The sequence below is a fragment of the Rhinopithecus bieti genome, unplaced genomic scaffold (genome assembly GCF_001698545.2).
Source record: "Rhinopithecus bieti isolate Rb0 unplaced genomic scaffold, ASM169854v2 scaffold_18548, whole genome shotgun sequence".
NCBI classification, from domain to species: Eukaryota; Metazoa; Chordata; class Mammalia; order Primates; family Cercopithecidae; genus Rhinopithecus; species Rhinopithecus bieti.
The window spans coordinates 835,348-860,154 of NW_016809526.1; the positions used below are offsets into that span (position 1 = coordinate 835,348).

The window sequence follows — 24,807 nt, forward strand, 5'->3', positions numbered from 1 at the left end:
AAAAAAAAAAAAAAAAAAAAAAAAAGAAATGATATTTATTCAGGAATAGGGCATTGCAGTGGGAATATGTGTGCCATAGTGAACTATGTGCTTTTTCAGGGAGGTATGGAAAGATGAAGGTTTTTAAAGGAAACATGGGGAGGATTACATAATTGTTTTAATTATGCTTGGCCACAAGAATCACTCACAAAGGGGATGCCCAGTCTGAAGCTGGACAGGCAGTTACTGGGCATATGTCCTCGCAAAAGTGTGAGATTTCAATGGTCTTTATACAAGGTTATGATTTTTATAGTCTTTTGTTACAATTTTTGTTACCAAGCATTTATGCATGAGAATCCTTCTCTTCATGGCCTTCTCTGGCTCTATTTGTCAGGATTGTTTTTGTTTGTTTGTTTTGGTATTCTTTTTGAGATGGAGGCTTGCTCTGTTGCCCAGGCTGGAGTGCAGTGACGCCATCTTGGCTCATGTAACCTCCGCCTCCTGGGTTCAAGTGATTCTCTTGCCTCAGCCTCATGACTAGCTGGTATTACAGACATCTGCCACCACACTCAGGTAATTTTTATATTTTGCTGGCCAAGCTGGTCTCAAACTCCTGAGCTCAAGTGATCCGCTCTCCTCAGCCTCCCAAAGTGCTGGGATTACAGGCATGAGCCACTGCACCTGGCCTGTTTTTTGTTTCTAATACAAGTGACTCCATTTTAATTCTGACAACTTTCACAGTAGCCTATCTTCAAAGGCGGTGCACCTCCCAGGACTCATGCACTTTTTTTGTCCCTTCCTTTGGATCTGGGCTGGCTTTGACTCTCTTTTTTACCAAAAAATGGGATGCTGAATGACACCTGAGGCTGTCGTAAGAAGCCTTGGAGCTTCTGCTTTGGTGCCTTAGAACATTTGTCCTAGGAGAAATCAGCCACTATGGTGGAAGTCTCACTACCCTGAGACTTCTATGCTATGAGAAAGCCCAAGCTAGCTATTTGGAAAAGCCACATTGGGGAAAACTGCCTCACCAGCCCCCAGCTTTCCAGCCGTCCCAGCTCAGGTACTAGACATGCAAGTGAAGACATCATTGTTTTTTGGAGGTCCAGCCGCTATAGTTTAGATGTGACTTGTCCTTGCGAAAACTCATGTTGAAATTTGACCCTGAATGTGGCAGTATTGGGAGGTGGGGCCTGGTGGGAGGTGGTTGGGTCATGGGGTGGATCCCCCAGGAATAGATTAATGCCCTCCATGGGGTGAGTGAGTTTTGCCATCTTGGGAATGTATTCGCTCCTGTGAAACCAGGTTGTTAAAGCGTCTGGCCTCAGATTCTCTGTCTTGCTTCCCTTTGCCATCCTTTGCCATGTGATCTCTGTGCACACTGATTCCCTTTACACTTTCCACCATGAGTGGAAGCAGCCTGAGGCCCTCACCAGATGCAGCTGCCCAATCTTTTTTTTATTTTTATTTTTTTTATTTTTTTTTTGAGACAGAGTCTGGCTCTGTCGCCCAGGCTAGAGCGCAGTGGCCGAATCTCAGCTCACTGCAAGCTCCGCCTCCCGGGTTCACGCCATTCTCCTGCCTCTGCCTCCCGAGTAGCTGGGACTACAGGCGCCCGCCACCTCGCCCGGCTAGTTTTTTGTATTTTTAAAGTAGAGACGGGGTTTCACTGTGTTTAGCCAGGATGGTCTCGATCTCCTGACCTCGTGATCCACCCGTCTCGGCCTCCCAAAGTGCTGGGATTACAGGCTTGAGCCACCGCGCCCGGCCAGCAGCTGCCCAATCTTAAACCTTCCAATCACCAGAATCATGAGCCAAATAACCCTCTTTTTTTTTTTTCTTCTTTCTCCAAGACGGAGTCTTGCTCTGTCACCCAGGCTAGAGTGCAGTGGCACCATCTCAGCTCACTGCAACCTCCACCTTCCAGGTTCAACCAATTCTCCTGCCTCAGCCTCCTGAGTAGCTGGGATTACAGGCATCTGCCACCATGCCTGGCTAATTTTTGTAGAGACGGGATTTCACAATGTTGGCCAGGATGGTCTGTAACTGGCTAGTCTCGAACTCCTGACCTTGTGATCTGCTTGCCGTGGCCTCCCAAAGTGCTGGGATTACAGGCGTGAGCCACTATGCCTAACCCCATAAACCTTTTTTGTAATGGATTTCTAGCCTCAGGTATTCTGTTACAGCAACACAGGATGGACTTAGACACGAGCACAGTTGAGCCTCCACACAACCAGAGTCCCAGCTGTCAGTTGACGGCATTCTCAAGAGACACCCCAAGCCAAGAACTGCCCAACTAAGCTCAGTCAACACACAGAACCATGAGAAGTAATCAACTTATTTCAAGCCATTGTAGTCGGTGACATAAATATTTGCAGTGGTCCCCACCTCCTGGTATTCATGCCCTTGCATGACCTCACCTCTTGAGTGTGGGATGAACCTACTGACTTCCTTCTGAAGAACAAAATGGAGCAAAAGTGGTGGGACGTCATCTGTGAGATTATGTTATAAAAAATTGTGACTTCTATCTTGCTCTCACACTCTGGCTCTTCTCATTTGCTCACTCTGAAGAAGCAAAGCTACCACGTGGTAAGCTGCCCTATAGAGAGCCTCATGTGGCAAAGAATTGAGAATGATTCGACAGCCCGTGAAGTGCTGAAGCCTGCCCATGACCACATTGTGTGAGTTTGGTGGTGGACCCTTCCCTAGTCGAGCCTTGAGATAACTGCGGCCTCAGCCGAAACCGTGATTGCAGTCTTGTGAGAGATCCTGAGCCAGAGGACCCAGTTAAGCTGCACTGGATTCCTGACCCACAAAGGCTGTGAGACAACAAATGTTGTTTCAAGCCACTAAGTTTTGGGGGCAATTTATTATGTAGCAATAGACAACTAATAGACCTACTACATTTTAGCGTCGTTCGCTATACTGTAATAAGTAATGGGAATGAGTACTCTGACCAGAAAGCAAAACTAATGGCCTTATATTGTCAGTAACTGCTGAGCAGAAGGATGCCTGTGTTCCTGGTGGGTGTTATAAAACTTGATGAGCACGATAAAGCATTTGAAGCAGTAAGAGCGAGACTCTTGCTTCTAAGGATCAGTGCCTAGGAGTAAAGGAGCCACTGGAAAGTAAGCTCCCCTGCCTGCTGCAAGTGGGCCAGCAAGGTACAAACTCTCCTTCAAATTATGGGAGGGAGGGGCTCTGGGGAAGGTAGCTCCATGAGGGAACTAAGCACCAGAGGAAGCATCTCAGTTCATGCTGTGCTTTTTGGAGAAAGGTTGAGTCAACTGAAGATGGGTATCTGGGAGCTGTCAAAACCTCAGGCCAAGAGATGTCTCTAACATGAGCTATGACAAATTATAACTTTGCTTGAGGGGAAGCCTGGATTGTTAGATTTTCCCGCCTTGGAATGAAGAATAGAGAATTAGAGTTGTTGGTACTGAATTCTTCTATACTCTCTGCACTGAACACGCAGATCAATTTCCTTTTTTTTACAAAATCTTCCATATATGGATGTTATGGACTGAGATTTATATGTTGAAGCCCTTGCTCCCAGTATAGCTGTATTTGGAGTAAGGAAGTAATTAAGGTTAAATGAAGTTATAGGTGGGGCCTTCTGATAGGATTAGTGTCCTTATAAGAAGACACTCTGTCTCCCTCTCCCTTTCCCTGCACACACACACTGAGAAAAGTGTGAACTGAACACACAGTGAGAAGTCATTGCATGCCAGGAGAAAGCCTTCACCAGAAACCTCATTAGCTAGAACCTTGATCTTGGACTTCTAGCCTCTAGAACTGTGAGAAATTTGCAAATGAGACTCTTGAGTTGCTATCAACTTTGAAAAATAGCAGGGAGTGGCTGGGTGCGGTGGCTCACGCCTGTAATCCCAGTACTTTGGGAGGCCGAGGCGGGCAGATCACGAGGTCAGGAGATCGAGACCACGGTGAAACCCCGTCTCTACTAAAAATACAAAAAATTAGCTGGGCACGGTGTTCGGGCGCCTGTAGTCTCAGCTACTTGGGAGGCTGAGGTAGGAGAATGGCATGAACCTGGGAGGCGGAGCTTGCAGTGAGCCAAGATTGCGCCACTGCACTTCAGCCTGGGGACAGAGCGAGACTCCGTCTCAAAAAAAAAAAAAAAAAGAAAAGATGGCATGATCTCAGATGGAGAGCTGGTCTCAAAAAAAAAAAAAAAAAGAAAAGATGGCATGATCTCAGATGGAGAGCTGAGGATACGTCATGAGAATGGAGTAACCAGCTGAGTGGGCTGAAGCCACCAAGACATGAATTCATTCTCGGACTTCTACGGACCTTACCTGAAATGAAGCTCATTCTGAGCTTAAGGAGGAAACTTGTGCAGCGGAAGAATGCTCAGAGCAGTGGCCCTGGAAGTGAATATGGAGGGATCTCAAAATGCATCACGTAGGCCGGGCTTGGTGGCTCATGCCTGTAATCCCAACCACGGAGGAGGCTGAGGCAAGAGGATTGTTTGAGTCCAGGAGTTTGAGGCCGACCAGGACAACATAGTGAGACTCTTACCTTACAAAATTTATATACATATAATACATAAATTAGCTGGGCGTGGTGGCATGTGCTTGTAGTCCCAGCTACTTGAGAGGCTGAAGCGGGGTGACCACTTGAGTGCAGGAGTTTGAGGTTACAGTCGGTTATGATCATGCCACTGCACACTGTCTCTAAAAAAAAAAAACAAAACAAAACAAGCCCACCATGGGCCAGGCATGGTGGCTCATGCCTGTAATTCCAGCACTTTGGGAGGCTGATGCGGGCAGATTGCTTGAGTCCAGGAGTTCAAGACCAGCCTGGACAACATAGTGAAACCTTGTCTGTACAAAAAAATACAAAATTAGCTGGGTGTGGTAGTGCACACCTGTAGTCCCAGCTACACGGGAGACTGAGGCCGGAGGATCTTTTGAGTGGGAGGCAGAGGCTGCAGTGAGCCGAGATTGCGCCATTGCATTCTAGCCTGGGTGACAGAGCGAGACTCTGTCTCAAAAACAAACAGGTCATGTGAGAGATGGCTGATAGAGGAGGCTTCTTAGAGCCCAGAATATTTTGGGTCCCTTTCCCCTTTTCATAACATGGGTCATAGCACCTTTCATTTCCTTTTCTATCACCGCTGTAATTAATTATTTATTTATTTGAGACAGAGTCTTGCTGTGTCGCTCAGGCTGGAGTGCAGTGGCGTGATCTCTGCTTACTGCAGTCTCCACCTCCTGGGTTTAAGCAATTATCCTGCTTCAGCCTCCCAAGTACCTGGGATTACAGGCACCTGCCTCCACGCCCAGCTAATTTTTCTATTTTTAGTAGAGACGGGTTTCACCATGTTGGCCAAGATAGTCTTGAACTCCTGAGCTCAGGTGATCCCCGCCTCATCCTCCCAAAGTTCTGGAATTACAGGCGTGAGCCACCATGCCCGGCCAATGAAGTAATCATTTAGGTTATTGTTTGTTCTTGAGTAGAAAAGGACAGGGACCTCGTCTGTCTATTCATGTTGTGTTTCCAGAGCTGAGAGTTGTTTCTGGCACACACAGAGTGCTCCATTAATGTTTGAAGAACAAATAAATGAGAAAACGAGTATGACGAGAGAAGAGGAGCCGAGGGCCACATGGTTGCTTACATCCTTGAAGGAGTGTTGGGAGAGGCCTCTTGCTGACCTGCGTGACGCTGGACAGCAAATCCAGCGGGATCTGACAGGAAGGAGTTGCCAGGAGGTAGTTTGGAGCCAGATGCACAGTGAGGGCCAGTGGTCCCTGGGGTGGCGAGAGTTTCCTCTTGTTGGAGATGCCTCAGGAGAGGCCAGGCAGCTGGCACAGAGCAGGGATTTCCACGTCACCTCATGCCGCTCTGGGCTGGAGGTAGATACTGGCTGCCTCTAGGCAAATGTGGCCAGCAAATGTGCTTTGTTTAGTCCCTCCCAGGGTTTAAGATATTTTTTCAAATTAGTTTCCAACATTTTAGAATCAGAAGTGTTGAAAGACAAAATGACAGCAAATTTAAAGATCCTAAGTAGCTTTTCTTCATGATTCTAGAATTGGGTAGCCCTCAGAACCAACAAGTTCAAAGGACTCCGGGACTGCAACGTGGTTGGACAACATTTATGGACAGAAAGTGGAACTGAGGCTCAGAGACGGCTTGATTGGTTACAGCTTTGTGTTCTAGCTTATTTGAATCAGCTAACCACCTGAAGGACAGAAGCTCAGTGGCTGTGATTGGCTGAGACTCAGCTGTTTGTTAAAAAAGCATCCTCCCAATTAGGGTGTCCTCTCTTTTATGTTAACTATGCCAGGCTGCAGCTCCTTATGTAAGGACTCAAGCAGGGAGGCATCCTTAGGCCTAAACATTTAACAGAAGGTGTCACATGAAAATGCATGTTTGGGCTGGGCGCGGTGGCTCACGTCTGTAATCTAACAGGCCCCGGGGGTTGGCGACCCCTGCTGTAGCTCATAGAGCTGTCTCCGACTCACCCCTTCCTGCGCCCCACGTCCCCGTTAAGTCTGTCCCTGCAGGTACCGAGTTTGTGTTCTCCGGTCTTGTTGCTATGAAGAACTCTTTCCCTCTGCGTGTGGATGAAAAGAACTTGAGAAATAATCTCTTGTTATTCCTTGAAGAGTTGCGGTTTAGGATTCAGAGCACTGATTAAATTTTGTGTTACTATTCCTTGGTGTCCTGGCTCAGACTGTGCTTTGCTTGGTATCTCCCCTTTTTCCCCCCGCTCTTCCTAATATCCATCTCACCCTCCAGATTCAGCCCCAACTCTGCACATTCTCTCCCCTACCTTCTCCACTCCCCCCAAGGCGAGTTAGGCACCCTTCCTCACTGTAGCACCCTGAGCTAAGGGTACCTAACTTACTGTTGGTAATTTTCTTTGCCTGTAATTTAACTGAGGGCAGGAACTGTTTCTTATTTAAGTCCACACCTTTCTGCCAGTAGTAAGCCTGTTTACAGTTTAGTGAATGAATGAGGATACATTGCAAAGGAAGCCTGGGAGTCCTTTGTTTAACTCATGCAGACCGACTTTAAACCCACAGCACATGGGAACTCGGGACATTTTGAGTAATGCTCCAAAGAGAATCTCAGAAATATCTAAATCTTGGTTCTCATCCATTCTTGATTACAGAAATGGAGAACAGTGAGCCAAGATGGCAAATCAGAGAAGTGCTTTTGGTCCACTGGTCTCTTCACACTGTGTCGAAGCCCCGGATCCCCACTCCTGTTGCAGCGTCCAGCAGAGTGGGGCTTGCACTTTCATGTCCATTTCCAGCTCTATGGGATGCAGGATCCACAGCGCATCCTTCCCCAGGGCCAGAGCCTGGGATGGAAGCTCTCACACTATGCGTACTGCAGTCTAGAAGCGGCTTGAGGGAGAAGCTACCAGAAAGAGCCCGGAAGGTCTGTCATCATTCGGGGTGGTAGAAGTTTGCCCTGGCTTTTAACCTTTTTTGGGGTCACGAGCCCCTTTGGGAATGACTATACAGCTATAGCTCCTCTCCCTAGAAAAATGCAGACATCCGTAGCATTTTCCAGACAACTGCAGGGCATTCATGGACTCCCGAGGCCCATCCTTACGCCCGGACACTCCGGAAGTAGGAGTGAATGAATGAGCAGTTTCCCTGCGGTAGGGACAAGAAGTAAATTAAGTCGTTCATTCACTCATTCCCTCTGTCTTGAGCCCCAGCTCAGGGCTAGCCTGGGTGCTCCCGGCCGTGGGGCTCCGCCCTTGCAGGGGGCCACGAAGCGGGGCCACCCCCTTCGCCGCGCGCCCACCCCCCTCGCCGCACCCCCGACCCGCTCCGCCCACCCCCGACCCAGCACCGTGCCGCCTCGCGCGCCCCCTTCCGCCGTGAGAGTCCCTTCCGCGCACGTGACCTCCGCGTCGCGCTCTGATGAGTTTTCCGCTGCCGGCCTCTTCGGGGCCGCTGTCGCTCCGGCTCCGGCTCCGGCTGCGGCTGCCGAGGCTGCTGCGCGGCGCCCGGCAGGCTCGGGACGCGCGGGCCGGGGTCGAGAGTTCGGCGCGTCGAGATGGAGCCGTGAGTCCCAGGCCGAGTGGGCGGGCTGGCTGAACCTCCGGACACTGCGGCCAGAGTTGAGGCTCCCCGGCTCCCGGCGTCCAGCAGCGGGGTCCCTGGAGCCCACGTGGAGCTAGGGGCAGGGAGGGGGCGCTGAGGGGGGCTTCGCGGGCGGGTCGGGCGGAGGTCCCTGCGCTGGGCGAGAGTAGACCGGGTACAGGGCTCCCTCCAGCCTGCCTGCCCGGCCGCGGTTAGAGACCGGGATGCGGTCGGGGTTCCGGGACAGGACTGCGAGCCGGAGCGTGCACTGGGGGGCCGGGAGAACCGGGGGCGCTGCGGCCCTTCCCCGGCGGAAGGTGACCGCCCGCTCGGAGCCCCGTCGTCTCCCGGGCAGCCTCTCCTGCCCGAAAGGCCTCGCCCCGTCGTCCCCTCGGTATCGAGAGGGCTCCGCGCTGCCCTGCGGTCTCGCCCAGCGCCGGGTGCGAGGCGCTTAGAGGCGATTGGTGACGTGGGCACCGGGGAGTCTGCCGCAACAGCCCCTTTGGACCCGGGGTGGCGAATTTTATGAGTTTTATGCGTTTTACGATCTGCTGACTTTGGGCTTATTTTTTTTACTTCTTTGAAGTCCAGGGTTTGTAATGAGGAAAAACCTGTCGAGGGCCCTATGGACGCCATCCCTAAAGCTTGCTTTTGATGCAACAGTCGCCTGGGTGTTCCCCTGGGCGCATCTGGAAAAGAAGGAGACGGAGTTAACCAGAGAGAGGGTTAGCACCGCGTCGAGTTGCAGGAAGTCCGGGAGAAGGAGTGGCCCAGCTGTGGCCGCACCTGGCAAAGGAGGCGTCCAGGCCTGGCTCCCTGCACTGAACGCAGCCTCCGAGGTTCCTGGGCGCGCTTCCTGGCTTATGTGCGGTTTTTGAGGCAGAAGAGTTTTGCTTTGGATCTCTGCTGATTTTTCTGGCTTTGGACGTGGTCAGAGAAGTAACACCCAGGCCTGTTGCCTTAACGCAAGTGCCTGTGACATCTGTTTTTCCTTCTGCTTCCTTAGAAGTTTCTGACTTTGGTATGTTGCTTTAGCACCTCTTGGGAAACTGGAATGGCATCAAATATCAGACCTATGTGGATGTTTTAAGTATTTTAAAAGCCAAGTGGAGGTAGGTTAGTAGTACTGACTCTGCACAACTCTAGAGGGCAGCATTCTTGTGCGGTCTATGTGAATAACACTGCTTGGAATACCAAGGGAACGGTGTTTTGTGGAACTGTGGCCTTGTAGCAGAGTGACAACTACGTGTTATAGAAGGTCTCTTACCGCCGCCCCTTGGAGCTGCATAGGTGGGCTGGGTGTGCTTTTTCAGTAGGAGAGAGACCAGGAGTGTGAGGTGGTGAGGGCTTTGGTCAGGACAGGGATCTGGGTCTTCTGCCAGGGTCCTGTGCTGTTAACAGGACAGGGAACTAGACTAAAGAAAGCAGTTGACTAAGGAAAGGTCCCCTAGGAGGACAAGCAAAACACAGCTTGAATTTTGTGCGAGTTTGACGCCTCCCTCTGTGCAGCAGTAAGCGCTTTCGCCTCGGGCTCTGTGGAGCACTGAGAGTGTTAGGGAAGAGGGGGATGTGGGTATCTGGAAGTCAGCTCACCTCCATCGGCCAGCATTCCAGGCACCTGCCTGGAAACTGAGAAAAGTTTGGTAGCAGATAAAATCCTCCTAAAAAACAAGCCTGAAAATCCGAAATGCGTCCTGGACTTAGGTGACTGAGTGCTCTCTGTCCTTGGCTGGTGTGCCTGAGAGCCCAGAGGTGAGAAAGGTCAGAAGGAAGAGAAGCCCAGGGAAAGAATGGGAGAGAACAGCCGCTTGGAGGAGCCAGGGGCAGCTTCAGCACTCTGCTTATGGTGTGTAGGGGACCGTCCCCCTGCAGACCCTGGCCCTGTGACCTCACTCATTCGGCCCAACCTGCTCTTTAAAAAGGTAGGCGAGATTGCCATCAAAACCCATCAGCAAAAAGAGGTAGTGGTTCTTACGGCTTTACTCTGAACTCTTCTGCAGTCTCCATTCCTTCCCTGATGATGCTAGGGACGGGAGAGATGCCAGGAGCCTGAGGATGGTGTGGGGCGTGTCTCATTTGCTAACTAATGTGACTTCTTGGTTCAGCTACAGGGCTGCAGGGAGTTGAGACTTTCTCATGCTCACATGTTGCTTTGGTCTTACTTTAGCATTTCTCTGCAAATTTAAATAAGTCTGTTTTTTGTCTGTGTGTGCCTTGCTTGGCATGTGAAGCCATTTTTTAGCGTGTATTTTATGTGTTTCTTTCATCCTGGGGGCATTTCAGTGTAGAAGTGTATTAATTAGAGCTGTCTTCAGCCAGCAACAAAGCGTGGCACAGACAAATTAAGTACCATGGAGCCCTGCTGTGGCTTCAGGGTCCTGGGCCTCCTGAGTCTCTCTCCGTGCTTTTGAGGGTATACCAGGCTTGGGTCAGTATCGTATTCCTGCAACAATTTAATTATTTAGGACTTTGTTTCCTAAAATGGTTTTTTGTTCTGACCAAAATGATCTCTAGAAATAGTAAAAGATAACTGTGAATGTTCACCATGTAGCAGGTGCTGTTGTAAGCACCTTACATCCATCGTTTCATAGAATACTCACAATCACATTTCGTGAGGAAGTTTCTCTTTTCCCCATTTTGCAGATGAGGAAACTGAGGTATGAAGAAGACAAGTGAGTTTCTCAAGGCCTTAGAGCTGAGCCCAAACCCTGGGCCACCGGGCTCTAGAGCCTACACTCCTGACTGCTGTACTCTGCCCGTCTCAATAACTGCTGATAGTTAATGGTTACTTGGCAAGGGTTTTCATGCCATAACGGATTTAATTGCCACAGCATTGTTAGGCCTGTGGGTTCCCAAGTTTCCTGAATTTTCAGGAACAGGGTGTTTTGTTTGTGTGTATTTTGAGAGGGAGTCTTGCTCTGTCACCCAAGCTGGAGTGCAGTGGTGCAATCTTGGCTCACTGCAACCTCTGCCTCCCGGGTTCAAGCGATTCTCCTGCCTCAGCCTCCCGAGTAGCAGGGATTACAGGCAAACGCCACTGAGAGGTGACAACATCCTAGCAGCCCGCTCTCTCGGCACCTCCTCAGCCTCCGCATCCACTCTGGCGGCACTTGAGGAGCCCTTCAGCCAGCCACGACACCGTGGGAGCCCCTCTCTGGGCTGGCTGAGGCCAGAGCCGCCTCCCTCTGCTTGTGGGGAGGTGTGGAGGAAGAGGTGCAGGCGGGAACCGGGGCTGCGTGAGGCGCTCGCCGGCCAGTGTGAGTTCCGGCGGGCAAGGACGCAGGCTCGGTGGGCCCCGCAGGCGGAGCGGCCGGCTGGTGCTGCGGGCCCAGGGCAGTGAGGTGCTTAGCACCCAGACCAGCAGCTGCGGAGGTTGCGCCGGGTCCCCTAGCAGTGCCAGCCAGCAGTCGCTGCACTCAAAATCTCGGGGGATTTGGCTGCCTTCCCGGGGGGCCGGTCTCGTGACCTGCAGCTTGCCGTGTCTAGCCTTGCCCCCGTGGGCTCGCGCGGCCAGAGCCTCCCCAACGGGCGCTGCCCGCTACTCCAATGCACCCAGTCCCATCGACAGCCCAAGGGCTGAGGAGTGCAGGTGTGACTCGGGGCTGGCGGGCAGCTTAGCCTGCAGCCCCGGTCCAGGATCCAGTAGGTGAAGCCAGCTGGGGTGCTGAGCTGGATGAGGACTTGGAGAACTTTTATATCTAGCCAGAGGATTGTATGTGCACCAATCAGCACTCTGTATCTAGCTAATCTGGTGGGGACTTGGAGGACTATTATGTCTAGCTAAAGGATCGTAAATACACCAATCAGCACGGTGTCTAGCTCAGGGTTTGTAAATACACTAATCAGTACTCTGTGTCTAGCTCAAGGTTTGTAAATACTCCAATCGGTACTCTGTGTCTAGCTAACTCTGTGTCTAGCTAACCTAGTGGGGACTTGGAGAACTTTTCTGTCTAGCACTCTGTGTCTAGCTCAAGGATTGTAAACGCACCAGTCAGCACTCTGTCAAAACGGACCAATCAGCATGCTGCCAAAACGGACCAATCAGCTCTCTGTAAAATAGACCAATCAGCAGGATGTGGGTGGGGTCAGATGAATAAAAGCAGGCTGCCTGAGCCAGCCAGCGGCAATTCGCTGGGGCCTTTTTTCTCTACAGCAGAAGCTTTGTTCTTTGGCTTTTTGGAATAAATCTTGCTACTGCTCACTCTTTGGGTCCGCGCTGCCTTTATGAGCTGTAACACTCACCCTGAAGGTCTGCAGCTTCACTCCTGAAGCCAGTGAGACCACAAACCCACCTGAAGAATGAACAACTCCAGACACGCTGCCTTTAAGAGCTGTAATAGTCACCACGAAGGTCTGCAGCTTCACTCCTGATAGCGAGACCACGAACCCACCAGAAGGAAAAAGCTCCAAACACATCTGAACGTCTGAAGGAACAAACTCTGGACACACCGTCTTTAAGAACTGTACCACTCACTGCGAGGGTCCGTGGCTTCATTCTTGAAGTCAGACCAAGAACCCACCAATTCCGGATACACCACCATGTCCAGCTAATTTTTGTATTTTTAATAGAGGGTGGGTTTCGCCATGTTGGCCAGGCTGGTCTCAAACTCCTGACCTCAGGTGATCTACCTGCCTCAGCCTCCCAAAGTGCTGGGATTATAGGCATGAGCTACCGTGCTTGGCCAGGAACTGGGGTTCTTGAGAGGTAGAGTTAACTGCCCCAGGTTACCTTGCAGTGGGTGTGTCTAGGCAGGTGGCCCCCAGCCCAGGTTCGTAACCACCAGGCTGCACTGCCTGGAGCCTCCTGCTAGGGCCAGTGCCACTTGTACTGAAATGGGGTTCAGTGGCCAGCGTTTGACCGATTTCCTTGCTCCCTGTGGCCTGGGCAGGGTATTTGCTGACCTGACCAACATGCTCCTGTATGTGAGTCACTGGGCTTGCAGTCTGGAAAGGATATACATGAACTCACCGCTCTTTGGGTAGCTGAGGACATTGTTTATTAAATTGTGTTTTGGGGTGGTTAGGCCTTGAATGTTCACATAATAGCTTTTTTGAAGCCTTAATTTTTTTTTTTTTTTTGAGATAGGGTCTTACTCTGTTGCTCAGGCTGGAGTGCAGTGGTGCGATCTCAGCTCACTGAGACCTATCCCTCCCAGGTTCAAGCGATTCTCCTGCCTCAGCCTCCGAAAAAGCTGGAACTACAGGTGCGCTTCACCACACCTAGCTAATTTTTGTATTTTTAGTAAGGACACGGTTTCACCATGTTGGTCAGGCTGGTCTTGAACTCCTGACCTCAGGTGATGCACCTACCTCGGCTTCCCAAAGTGCTGGGATTATAGGCATGAGCCACTGTGCCTGGCTTGTACTTAACTCTGGAGTAGCTAGAGAAATGACATACCCAAGTTGGCTGATTGAAATTTTAGAGTTCCTATTCTGCTCCCTTTGAGAAGTTTCTTTTCAAAACTCGTTAACTGGTAGGTTACTTGAAAAGGAAAGGTTTTAGTGAGGGGCCAAAGAGTGCATGTGAGGGAGTGGTGGGCCTTCTTTCCGCCCTGACTTCCACATGCTGGATATGCGTTTGTGGGTTCCAGTTCCACCTCCACACCCTGCTGCCTGGGGCCTCAGTGGGCTTGTATCCTCCCACCCCAGCCTGTGTTTTCCCACTTGTAAAATGAGCTGATGTGCCTGTCCCACAGCGAAGCTCCCAGCCTGGTACCAAATAGGTGCTCAGGAAATGCCTTCTTTCACCTCTGCTGCAACCAGCTGGAGGGGAGACTTCACACAGTGGGTCTTGGGAGATGTTAGAACGAAATCCAAAATGCTTTCAAACAGAAAAAGTAGAGGAGAAAAAGCACAGCCATCGTTTCTAATAGCTAGTCTGGCCGAGTTCTTGTCACACTGTTCTGAGCACCATGTTTATGACTCCACTCGTACCTGCCAGCAACTCTGTGGGATGAATCTTCTGCCTCTCTCCATTTTGCAGGTGAGGACACTGAGGGTCTGGGGAGCTGTTTACTTGCCCGCTGTCCTGTGGTCAGAAAGTGGGGAGCCAGGCTGTCAGGCAACCGGCTGGCGTTTTGGGTCAAAGGAGAAGAGATTATTTTTATACAGATTGGAAAATAAAACGACAGTGTGAGAATGGGCTGGGAGATTTAAAGTCCCTGACTACTGCTCAGATCCTAATTTGTCAGTTCTTGAGTGGGAGATCCCGGCATCAGTTGAACAAGTAGCAGGGTGTGTAGTACCAAAAGTTCTCAGTCTCACCCGCCTCACATCGTGGTGGCTTGTGGAGACTGAGATGAAGGCGTCTCTCACACCCCTTGGGCCCCTGCTGTGGGTGCTGGTGTTGCTGGGTTCTGTAGAGGTGGGAATGCTGGTGCTGGCTTCCCTCCCGTCTCTGTCCCTGTCACTGCAGGACAGCAACTTGAGGTGTTCTCGTGACCTTTGCTCACCCGGATTGCATCTGTTTTGTGGTTCTGTGCAGCGGTCCCAGGGTGGCTGAGTGCTTGGGGAGTGCTGGCCTCCCCTGCTGTGCCCTCCTGGCCCTGCTTTCTGAAACCATGAGGCCTCTGTGGGAGGGGCAGGCATTTACTGGGCAAAGTTGTGTTGGTGCCCTGGTCCTGAGGTGCTCAGTGCATCTAATGGGGATATAGCTTTACAGCTGGCTGGACTTGAGCAAGCCTTGTGGCCTTGAGGACCAGGTCCCAGGGAGGAGGCTTTCTGGATGGGGTCGCCAGGAGCTGCTGTGCCCCAACTACAGAAGCAGAGGGCCAAAGCCAGAGACACAGCAGGAAGAGACAACGCTGGGGGGAGGAAGTTCAGGGTTGTAATTCAGCGGTTCACTTACCATTTACCATTGCAGGGAAAATAGAACATGGAGGAAAATAGAAAAAAAACGGGAAGAGTGAGTTAGTAAAAATGAGAGGCGTTGAAAGTTACTGGGCCTGCGCCATACCTACGGCGCAGTGCTGGCCTCTGGGGGTGGGAGGGGAGCTGCAGGTGCAGGGAGGGCATGGGGGTGGATGCGCAGTGGAGCCCCTGTAATGAAATCTTGAAAATGGTACACCGTGTCCTGCGGGCGAGTGGACAGTTGCTTTCTCCCACAGAGCCTCGCGGTGGGGGCAGGGGTGGAGTGACCTGTCAGTGGCAGCAGGATGGGCAGTGCTCCATGGCAGGGATAGCTGTTGACTGTCTTGCATTCTGAAAGGACGGTTCCCGTTACCTCAAGACAGGTTTTCTATGCTTGTGTGACTTTGTATGTTGAGTTTTCCTTTTACATTGTTTTTTATTTCTGGGGTGTGTGTATTGGTGGAAAACTTTGGATTTAGTAGAGTATCTGAGATGAATCTGAATGGATTCTTCCCAATCTCCTGGCTTGTGTACCTGGAGGGTTGGAGTTGTTGTGTCCTGAGATGGGCGAGGCTACAGGCACAGGATCAGGGGTTTGGTGTGAGGCAGGTCATGTGTGAGGTACCTGCTTGATAGCCAAACGGGCATGCCAAGTGGTTGAGTAGGGGTCTGGAGTTGAGGAGAGAGGACTGGGCTGAGGTTTAGAGCAGGCCATATAGTTCACACCTGCATCCTCTCGCAAGCCTGAGGTGGGATGTGATTACCAAGGGAGTGAGAGTAGAGAAGGTGAGGGGACAGAGAGCAGTGTGTTCCAGGACAACGATGGTGAGGGAGGTGATAGGGTGAGAGAGGTGATGGGGTCAGGGAGGTGATGGGGTCAGGGAGCTTCCAGTGTTGTACTTAGCAGCTTTGTGATCTAGGGCAAGTAACAGAACTTTCCTAAGTCTGAGCTTTCTAATTTGAAAGGGGTTGCAATAGTACCTACCTCGGGGCTGTGATGACGGAGGGAGTGCGTAATTCACGTAGGATACGTGCAGGGTGGCAGGAAGGCTGGAGAGGGATTGTGGGGAAGGATCTTGGAGACTTTGAAAGGCCTGTCTAAACTTGATCAAGTTGGCTGTGGGGCACCATTTCCTGAGCAGGGCGAGGCTGTTACAGTGCTGTAATGGCACAAAGGAAGGTGTGTTTGGGGGTGATGGCAGCAGCTGGCAGGAGTTTTTGGGGCCTGGACAATGGGACTGGCATGCTGGGGATGAAGAGGAGCTGGAGAGCAACGACTCAGCTCTTCCTGGCTGACTGAAAGTGTGGGAGGAGCAAGAGAGGGGCATCTGAGTTGGTGCCAGGTTTCAGGGTACGAGACTGGAGAAAGGGTGGAGGCAGGAAGTGGGCAGTGGAAGTGGACTTTTCAGTTACGTTGTTTTGGTTTTTTGCTCAGTTTGAAACGTTTTGACCTTAAAGTACTGTAGGGCTTCTAGGTGAAAATGTCTTGGGCGACCTGTTTCGGAGGGGGTAGAGTGGGCAGGGAGGATGGCTCCCGAAGGCAGGAAGGACGGAGAGAGAAGCAGCAGATGAGCTGGTGTTGGAGGACTGATGTGAGGGGTGGCCGGAGTCTGGGGCTGGAAGTTTCAGGAAGCGCACGGGGACAACAGAGATAAGGAGAGGGAGGGCCTGGGGTCAGGGCATATTTTCTGCATCACAGCCTTGCCTCTAGGTGTTTAGAAATATCCTCCCTTGGGGGACTGATCAGAGAGGGCTATGAGTTCTCGGGCACTGAGACTTACTCGGTCACTGGTCTAGGCTGGCTTAATGTTAGAGACCTGTGAGCATTTCAGCAGGAGGTAGAGCTGCCAGTGGGTTTCTGGTGCAGAACAGGAGCCATGTTCTGAAGTGGCTGGGGACTCCAGCCGTTGTGGTCACTGAGCTGGTCTCACAGCAGGGGGCTAGGTTAGTTCTGGCAAAGACACCTCCCCTCCCCCATCCTTACCTTGACTTCTCAGTGTTTTGTTGTTTTGCCCATGAGCCACAGTTTTGGAGCTATGATTGAACTGAAACGGAGTCTTGTTTCTGAGGCTTCAGAAGTCTCTGTTTTTTTGACTCAAATCTTTTTTATTTTAATTTTTTAGTGACAGGGTCTCACCCTGTTGCCCAGGCTGAGTGCATTGGTGCAGTCTTAGCTCACTGTAGCTTCAACCTTCTGAGTTCAAACGATCCTCCCTGCTCAGCCTCCAGAGTTGCTGGAACTACAGGCATGAGGCGTGCTGGGCTGGTTCAGAACTTTTAGATTGGAAGTTGAGAGCGGACCGTGGAGGGGGAAGGCATCGATTGTTACGTAGAATCATCCTGTCCTGGTGCTGCCTCAGACCACGATAGCCCTGCAGGCTGCAGAGGGTCGCAGGACCCTAGGCCCTCCAGCGAGGATATGGAAAATGACAGGAAAATGAAGATGGCGGAAGCCAGGGCCTGGTGCCCACCCTCTCACCCATGAGCTTGGTGCAGCACAGGCGGTTATACCCAGCTTACACTTGCTCAAGAAGAAGACGGATTATGCCGTTTCCTCTGTGTCTTTTTTCCTTTGAGTTGGACGACTTGATTGCTAAACCGGGAAAATTTGTAATAAGTTGGACTTAAGTAGAAGTTTTCAGGAAGGGGAGACGATGGATTTTATTGAGCCTTCTGAGAGAGACTGGCAGGTGCCTGGGGTGGGTTGTACCCCCATGCCCTTTTTCTTTTTTAAAAAAAATTGAGACGGGGTCTTGCTGTGTTGCCCAGGCTAGAGTACAGTGGCACAATCTAGGCTCACTGCAACCTCTACTTCCCAGGTTCAAGCGATTCTCTTGCTTCAGCCTCCCAAGTAGCTGGGATTATAGGCATGTGTCACCACACCTGGCTAATTTTTGTATTTTTAGTAGAGATGGTGTTTCACCATGTTGTCCAGGCTGATCTCGAACTCCTGACCTCAAGTGATCTGCCCGCCTCGGCCTCCCATGCCCTTTCTGGGATTGCAGGCATGAGCCACTGCACCCAGCCTCTCATGCCCTTTCTTAAGGCCTCTTTTTGCAACGTTCCTTCTCATTTGCTAAATAACTGTGCTAGTAGGGGGTCAATAATGTGTTTTGAAATCAAGATTTAAAATACAGTTATTCTGGTTTTCTCTGGTTCCAAGTAATTTCTCTTGTGCTTTCAGCCTCCGCTCGGGGAGTTCTCAGAGCTCCTTAGTCTTGGGGCTGTCACCCCGAGAATGGTGCAGTGGAGGAACTCAGAAATAGCAGTGTCATTGTTTAAAAGCCACTTGAGCTTTACAGCAGAGGGTCAGAGATAGCAGAGTGTTTTCGTACACTCTTCTTCAATTCACAGGTGGGGAAACTGAGGTCTAGAGACAGTGTATGTGCCCAAGATGCTGTAGCCCTGCCCTGTGCACCTGCACTCCGCAGAGGTGACTCTGGGACGGCTCCAACCTACACCCAACTCCTCTGGGCAAGCCCTGCGGCTTCCCCTCAGGGAGCACTTCACATAACTTGTCGCGTTTATCAAAACGAAGACATTGACCTTGGGGCAGTACTGTTAACTGAACTACAGGCTTTATTTGCATTTTCCCACCATCTAGTCCATTTAGCTTTGTTTTTTTTTTTTTTTTTTTTTTTTTTTAACTGAAAAGGCCCTGAGCAGCTGCCTAGGAATCTTCCATTCTGCAGTTTTGTTTGTTTTTTGAGACGGAGTCTTGCTCTGTCTCCTGGCTGGAGTGCAGTGGTGCGATCTCCGCTCACTGCAACCTCCAACCCCCTGGTTCAAGCGATTCTCCTGCGTCAGCCTCCTGAGTAACTGAGATTATAGGCACGTGCCACCACGCCCAGCTAATTTTTTTTTTTTTTTTTTTGAGACAGTCTCGCTCTGTCGCCCAGGCTGAAGTGCAGTGGCACCATCTTGGCTCATCTTGGAAGCTTGGCTTCCCGAGTTCACGCCATTCTCCTGCCTCAGCCTCCCCAGTAGCTGGGACTACAGGCGGCCGCCACCACGCCCGGCTAACTTTTTGTATTTTTTAGTAGAGACAGGGTTTCACCATGTTAGCAGGATGGTCTCGATTTCCTGACCTCATGAGCCGCCCGCCTCAGCCTCCCAAAGTGCTGGGATTATAGGCCTGAGCCACTGGCCGCTAATTTTTGTGTTTTTAGTAGAGACAGAGTTTCATTGTGTTGGCCAGGATGGTCTCAATCTCCTGACCTCAGGATCCACCCACCTCGGCCTCCCAAAGTGCTGGGATTACAGGCATGAGCCACTGCGCCCGGCCATCTGCAGTATTAAAACAATAACATATTAAACACACCATGCTTACACTAAGGAATAGACTTGACACCTGGGTTAACTGCGGAAGTTCAGAGGAGACACTTCTTTCCGGTCCAGGCTTCACACTGCAGGGCTTGCCCAGAGGAGGTGGTGTAGGTTGGAGCCGGCAGTGCCATCGCAGAGCCACCTCTGCGGAGTGCGGGTGCAGGGGGCAGGGCTGCGGCATCTTGGGCATGTGCACTGTCTCCAGACCTCAGTTTCCCCAGCTGTGAATTGAAGGTGTTGAGTTTGCTCCCTGAGGTCATTCCTATGGCTCCTGGGCCTCTGAGGATCTGTCAAGCCCCAGAGCTGAGTTGGGGCCGGGCTGCCTCCTTCCCCAGCTCTCGTCTCATGTTCGTGGGTGAGTGTTTTCACCGAGTCCCAGGGCAGCCGTGGAGGCACCTATTTTTTATTTCTTCACTCAGTGACCCTGGTCTGTGTGCTCACTGCCCAGGTGGCCACGCAGGCCCTGCTGGGGGCAGTGGGCCCAAGCTTATCAGAGCCACGTCCCAGAGGTGTTGACTCACGGCTTCACCCTGGCCCTGAGGCGGGCCTGGCAGTGACTTCCTGTTCTGCAGCCGCAGTCTCAGGCACGTGCTGCGGGGGGGTGTGGGCACGCAGGCCCGTGTGAGCTTTGGACCGTGAAGCCAGTAACCTTCCTGCAGGGCTGGGCTGAGCCTGTGTCTGCCTCCCCGGGTGGGTGTGCAGCTGCCTGTCCCCGAGGTGAGGTGCTCAGGGTCCTTCCTGCTGGCCTGACTCCCAGGACCAGAACATGCGAGGACGACAGAGAACACAGAAGACAGAGCGAAACAGACAGCACTGCGTGTTCCTCTGGTCTGTGGGTCTCCTCTTAAGGGCACAAGGCGGGGGATGGCCGCACCCCTTTTGTCGGTGGTTTGACTGGGACACATTCATGCTCATGCATCCCGTGCTGCTCAGAGAAGCAGAGCTGTGCCTTGCGACAGAGACCGAGTGTTTCCAAAGCCTCACATGTACTGCCTGGGCCTTTACAGATTTTTCTTTTGTTTCCTGGCCCCTGATACAGGGTGTTCTAAAAGAAATGATCCCTGCCCCTGGTGTTTTCCTGTGACCGGGCAGGGACCTGGCAGGGCAAGTTGGTTTCCCCGTTGGTGTAAATCACACAAAACTGCACAGCAAGGCAGCGCCCATGCTGGTGGGTGGCACGAGGGGAACCTGAAGTTGTGGAGGACTTGGGACGGGAGGAATCAGGCTATGGGCTTGTGGGAATGGCAGAGAAGTGTGGTGCTGGCAGGACCTGGAGCTTCAAGTGGACCCTGACGGTGTCACCCCTGTAGGCCGTATGCTTGTGGGTGTGCCTGTGTGTGCGCGTGTGTGTGTATGTATGTGCGTGCGTGGGGTGGGTAGTGGGGTCTGGTCACTGCCTCTGTGGCAGTGACCCCTGGGGGGTGTAGGAGTCCCAGTACGTTCTCCTCGAGTGTGGGGTTGATGTGCCGCGTGCAGACCGTGGTGCCGGTGTGTCCATGGACCCTCTAACCCAGTATGCAGGAACGCATGGCTCCTGAATCGACCGCCGAGGCTCTTTTTTTCAGGAGGTCACCTGGTGGCAGTGCAGACCCACTTCAGAAGTGAGAGGCTGGGAGGGGAGGTGGGCAGTGTCGTGTGGGGAGGGGTGTTGCTGTAGGGCCGGTTTCCTGTGACCCCCGTGCCTTCCCCTGACTGTCCCTCACTGCTGGCTTCTGCCCTTAGGCTGGCGCCCATGCGGCTCTACACGCTCTCCAAGCGCCACTTTGTCCTCGTGTTTGTCGTCTTTTTCATCTGCTTTGGCCTGACCGTCTTCGTTGGGATCAGAGGTAAGGTTCGGTTTTTACCCAGTGAATCTTTTGCTATGTGTGGTGGCCCTGGCGCGTTGCTTTCGACCAGCTCAGCTGTGCCCCTGTCTCCCACTGCCAAGGGCTCCAGCATGGAGGGAGAAGTGCCCACAGGGAGGATGGGTCCCAGTCCTGCGCTTCTAGCTGCTCTGTTTCTCCTCGGGGAGGTGCAGTGAGTAGCCCCAAGTGACCCTGTCTATGCCCTGTGCAGCAGCTGGGGCAGCCTTGACCACATGCCTTCATTGGCCAAGCAGACATTTCTAATCTTCTGTGCCCTCGCCCAGCTGGGCACTGGTGCATTCAGAACATGCTGCCTGGTGGGGGAGACAGGCCACGAAAGAGCTATGATGCAGCTGATGGGGTTGGGAGGAGAGCTGGGGGGCTGATAGCTGTGAGCATGCGGCGGGGTGGCTGCAGGAGCAGTGAGATCATCTAGGCCAACGCCCTTTCTCACGGATGGAGAACCTGAAAAGCCAAATGGTTTTCACAAGGTTCCCAGAGACCCAGGTGTCTTTTCAGCCCTGTGCACAGGGCAGGCAACCAGGAGCCTGACTTGTTTGGAGAGAATGTATTCCATTGCTATGTTTCCCTCTTACATAGAATATCTTTCTCCATAAGGGTGATTTCTGGTAGATGTTATTTAATCGATTTACTTAATACTAAAGTGTGAACAGCAATTAGGCTTAACCTGTCCCAGAGGCAATTTGTGCCTCAAAAGGCTAGTTTCTTACCGAAAACTGGGTTGGTAAATGGATGAGGAAGCTGGTGGGGGGAGGGTGGCTCTTCAGGTGCTGTTTATCTGATGGTGATGGTAATAATAGCAACTGTAGCCAACTTCTTTCCCGTTAAGTCATCAAGAAGTAAAAATTACATTAATTACAGCACAAGCTATATCCATTATCTTACTTGATTTTAACTGTTATCGTTTAAGATTGGTAGGGGAGGCATTAATATTCTCATGGTCTCCAGTCTCAGTGGGACCTCAGCCACCTTCTGTTCCTTTAAGCTACTCTTCTGTCGCAAACGACCATGATTATATTAAACCCTCTCCACTCTTGCGGAAATGTAAAGTGATGCACCACAGCTGAGATAACAAGCGTTGTCAGGATTTCTACATCCCCTTCTTTCTTTCCATACAGTAGTCTATTAGTCAGAGTTCTCCAGAGAAACAGAATCAATAGGAAATATCTGTGTATCTGCCTGCCTGCCTGTCTGCCTGTCTGTTTGTCCTATCTGTCTATCTATTATAAGGAATTTGCTCACATGATTATGGAAGCTGAGAAGTCCAAAGATCTGCAGTCAAGTAAGAGATGAGGAGAGCCCATGGTGTAGTTTCAGTCCAGCCTAAAGGCATGAGAACTAGGAGAGCTGATGGAGTAAATTCCAGCAGAGTCCAGGTCGGAGTCTGAAGGCAGGAGAAGACCAGTGTCCCAGCTGGACATAGAGAGAGCCCGGCCAGAGAGAGCAAATTCTCGCTTACTCAGTCAATATGTTTTATTCAGGTCTTCAATGGATTGGAGGAGGGGTCCACCCCCATTGGAGAGAGCAGTCAGCTTGACTCAGTCTGCCGATTCACATGTTAATCTCATCCAGAAACAACCCCCAGACACAACAGAATAATGTTTAACCGAATGTCTCGGCACCCTGTGGCCCAGTCATGTTGACACATAAAATTAACTATCGCAAGTAATCTGCTCCTGATTATTTTACGTGATAAGGTTATTATTTTAGAGTTAGGAGTACCTTAGGGGACTATTGGCTTAATAACTGTCATTTTGCAAATGAGGAAATCAAGACCCAGAAAGCCTTGTTAGTGAAGACTAGAGTCCAGATTCTTCTTTTTGTTGTTGTTGTTTTTTGTTTTTTTTTGTTTTTTGCCCAGGCTAGAGTGCGGTGGTGAGATCTTGGCTCACTGCAACCTCCTCCTCCCCAGTTCAAGCGATTCTCCTGCTTCAGCCTCCCGAGTAGCTGGGATTACAGGCACTTGCCACACCTGGCTAATTTTTTTTTGGTATTTTTAGTAGAGACAGAGTTTCACCGTGTTGGCCAGTCTGGTCTCGAACTCTTGACCTCAGGTGATCCACCCGCCTTGACCTCCCAAAGTGCTGGGATTACAAGTGTGAGTCACCCGCAGCCAGCTGAGTCTAGATTTTTCTGATTCTCAGTTCTTAATTCTTTCCAGGAAACTGGACTGCCTTACTTCCTGGGTTAGGAGTTCACTCAGATTGTGAATCTGGTTAAAAAAGGAGCCTCATTGTGAACACAGCCCTCCTTCCTACGTTTGATATATCCTCAGCATTCCTAAATGCATTCCAGAGACAGGTTATTGCCTTGGTTGTGTATTTCCTCCTTTTGAGTGGAGGATTGTTGGTGGCAGACGGCGGGGTGGTCACTGAGGCAGCCTGGAAAAACTGACATCACCAGTTGAGAGTGATATGTTTTTGAACAAATCCAGTTTTTTTTTTTGAGACGGAGTCTCACTCTGTCGCCCAGGCTGGAGTGCAGTGGCATGATCTCGGCTCACTGCAGGCTCCGCCTCCCGGGTTCACACCATTCTCCTACCTCAACCTCCCAAGTAGCTGGGACCACAGGCGCCCACCACCACGCCCAGCTAACTTTTTGTATTTTTAGTAGAGATGAGGTTTCATCGTGTTAGCCAGGATGGTCTCGGTCTCCTGACCTCGTGATCCGCCCACCTTGGCCTCCCAAAGTGCTGGGATTACAGGCGTGCGCCACCGCGCCCGGCCGGAACAAATCCAGTTCTAAATTAAATTAAAATCAGATTCACAGTGTTTCCTTTGACTGCTTCTTTTAAGGCCAAAACTCTGAAGAAATGCATTGTGAGAATCTGTAGAAGCTTGGAGAGGATTCTGGGAAGATGGTGGAGTAGGAATCGATGTCTTCTACTTAGACAACAGCTGCAGTGGCAGTTATCTGTATGGTGTAACTGTTTTGGAACTCTGGAGTCTATTGAAGGCTTGCCACTTCGAAGGGAATGCTTGTACGTTAGATTGTGGTTACTTTTGGTCAGTGCAGCTCTTAGCACAGTAGCAGGTACCCATCCTCCATTGCAGGCCTATAGCAGGCAGCTGAATGTGTGTTCCTAGAGCTTATAGAAACCAAGGTGGGCAAAAAGGACCGTGTCTTCCAGATATCAGGGATCTGTGCTCTGATGGCTGATGCTGCTTCTGATCGCAGAAGTACGACGAAGTAAGAGAGCCTCAGGAGGCTCTCAGCTGTTGCAAGCCCATCCCCCGCTGACTGAAGTTGCTTCCAGGGGATTTAAAGGGCTGGTACTTTTTTACCCCTTCATTTTCCCTTTTCCTTTTCGGGAATCAGACATTGAAGACCAGGACATTCAAAACTGCTAATACAGGGAAATTTAGAAAGTCACCACACCTGCCCAGAGGAAGGCACAGGCTCAGAAAAGACCTGAGAAGACTTTAAGTTTAAACCTCAGGGTGATCCTTTGCACAGAGACAGTCTATAACAACACCAAAACAAAAGTACAAAATGAATAACAGCAAACCCTGAGGAAGGGGAGAGTCTGGTTTCCGGAGGTACATTACTAGATTTAAGTATCCACTTTTCGACAAAAGGTCACAAGGCGTCTGGGCGCGGTGGCTCACGCCTGTAATCCCAGCACTTTGGAAGGCCAAGGCTGGTGGATCATGACGTCAGGAGATCGAGACCATCCTGGCTAACACGGTGAAACCCCGTCTCTACTAAAAATACAAAAAAATTAG

The 24,807-nt window shown here is 51.1% G+C and overlaps 1 protein-coding gene and 1 long non-coding RNA gene across 2 annotated transcripts in view; one reads left to right on the top strand and one right to left on the bottom strand.

Moving 5' to 3' along the window:
- Positions 1 to 24,807, top strand: part of TMEM181 (transmembrane protein 181) — a 101,223-nt gene that overhangs the window by 18,736 nt on the left and 57,680 nt on the right. The window contains 1 exon segment of the mRNA XM_017889621.1: positions 20,940 to 21,043. Within this exon segment, the coding sequence (XP_017745110.1) occupies positions 20,940 to 21,043 (104 nt within the window).
- On the bottom strand, positions 13,279 to 17,033 carry LOC108540537 (uncharacterized). Its single transcript, XR_001888700.1, has 2 exons — positions 15,877 to 17,033; positions 13,279 to 14,111 (listed from the first exon to the last, which is right to left on the bottom strand). It is a non-coding gene; the product is annotated as an uncharacterized LOC108540537 (long non-coding RNA).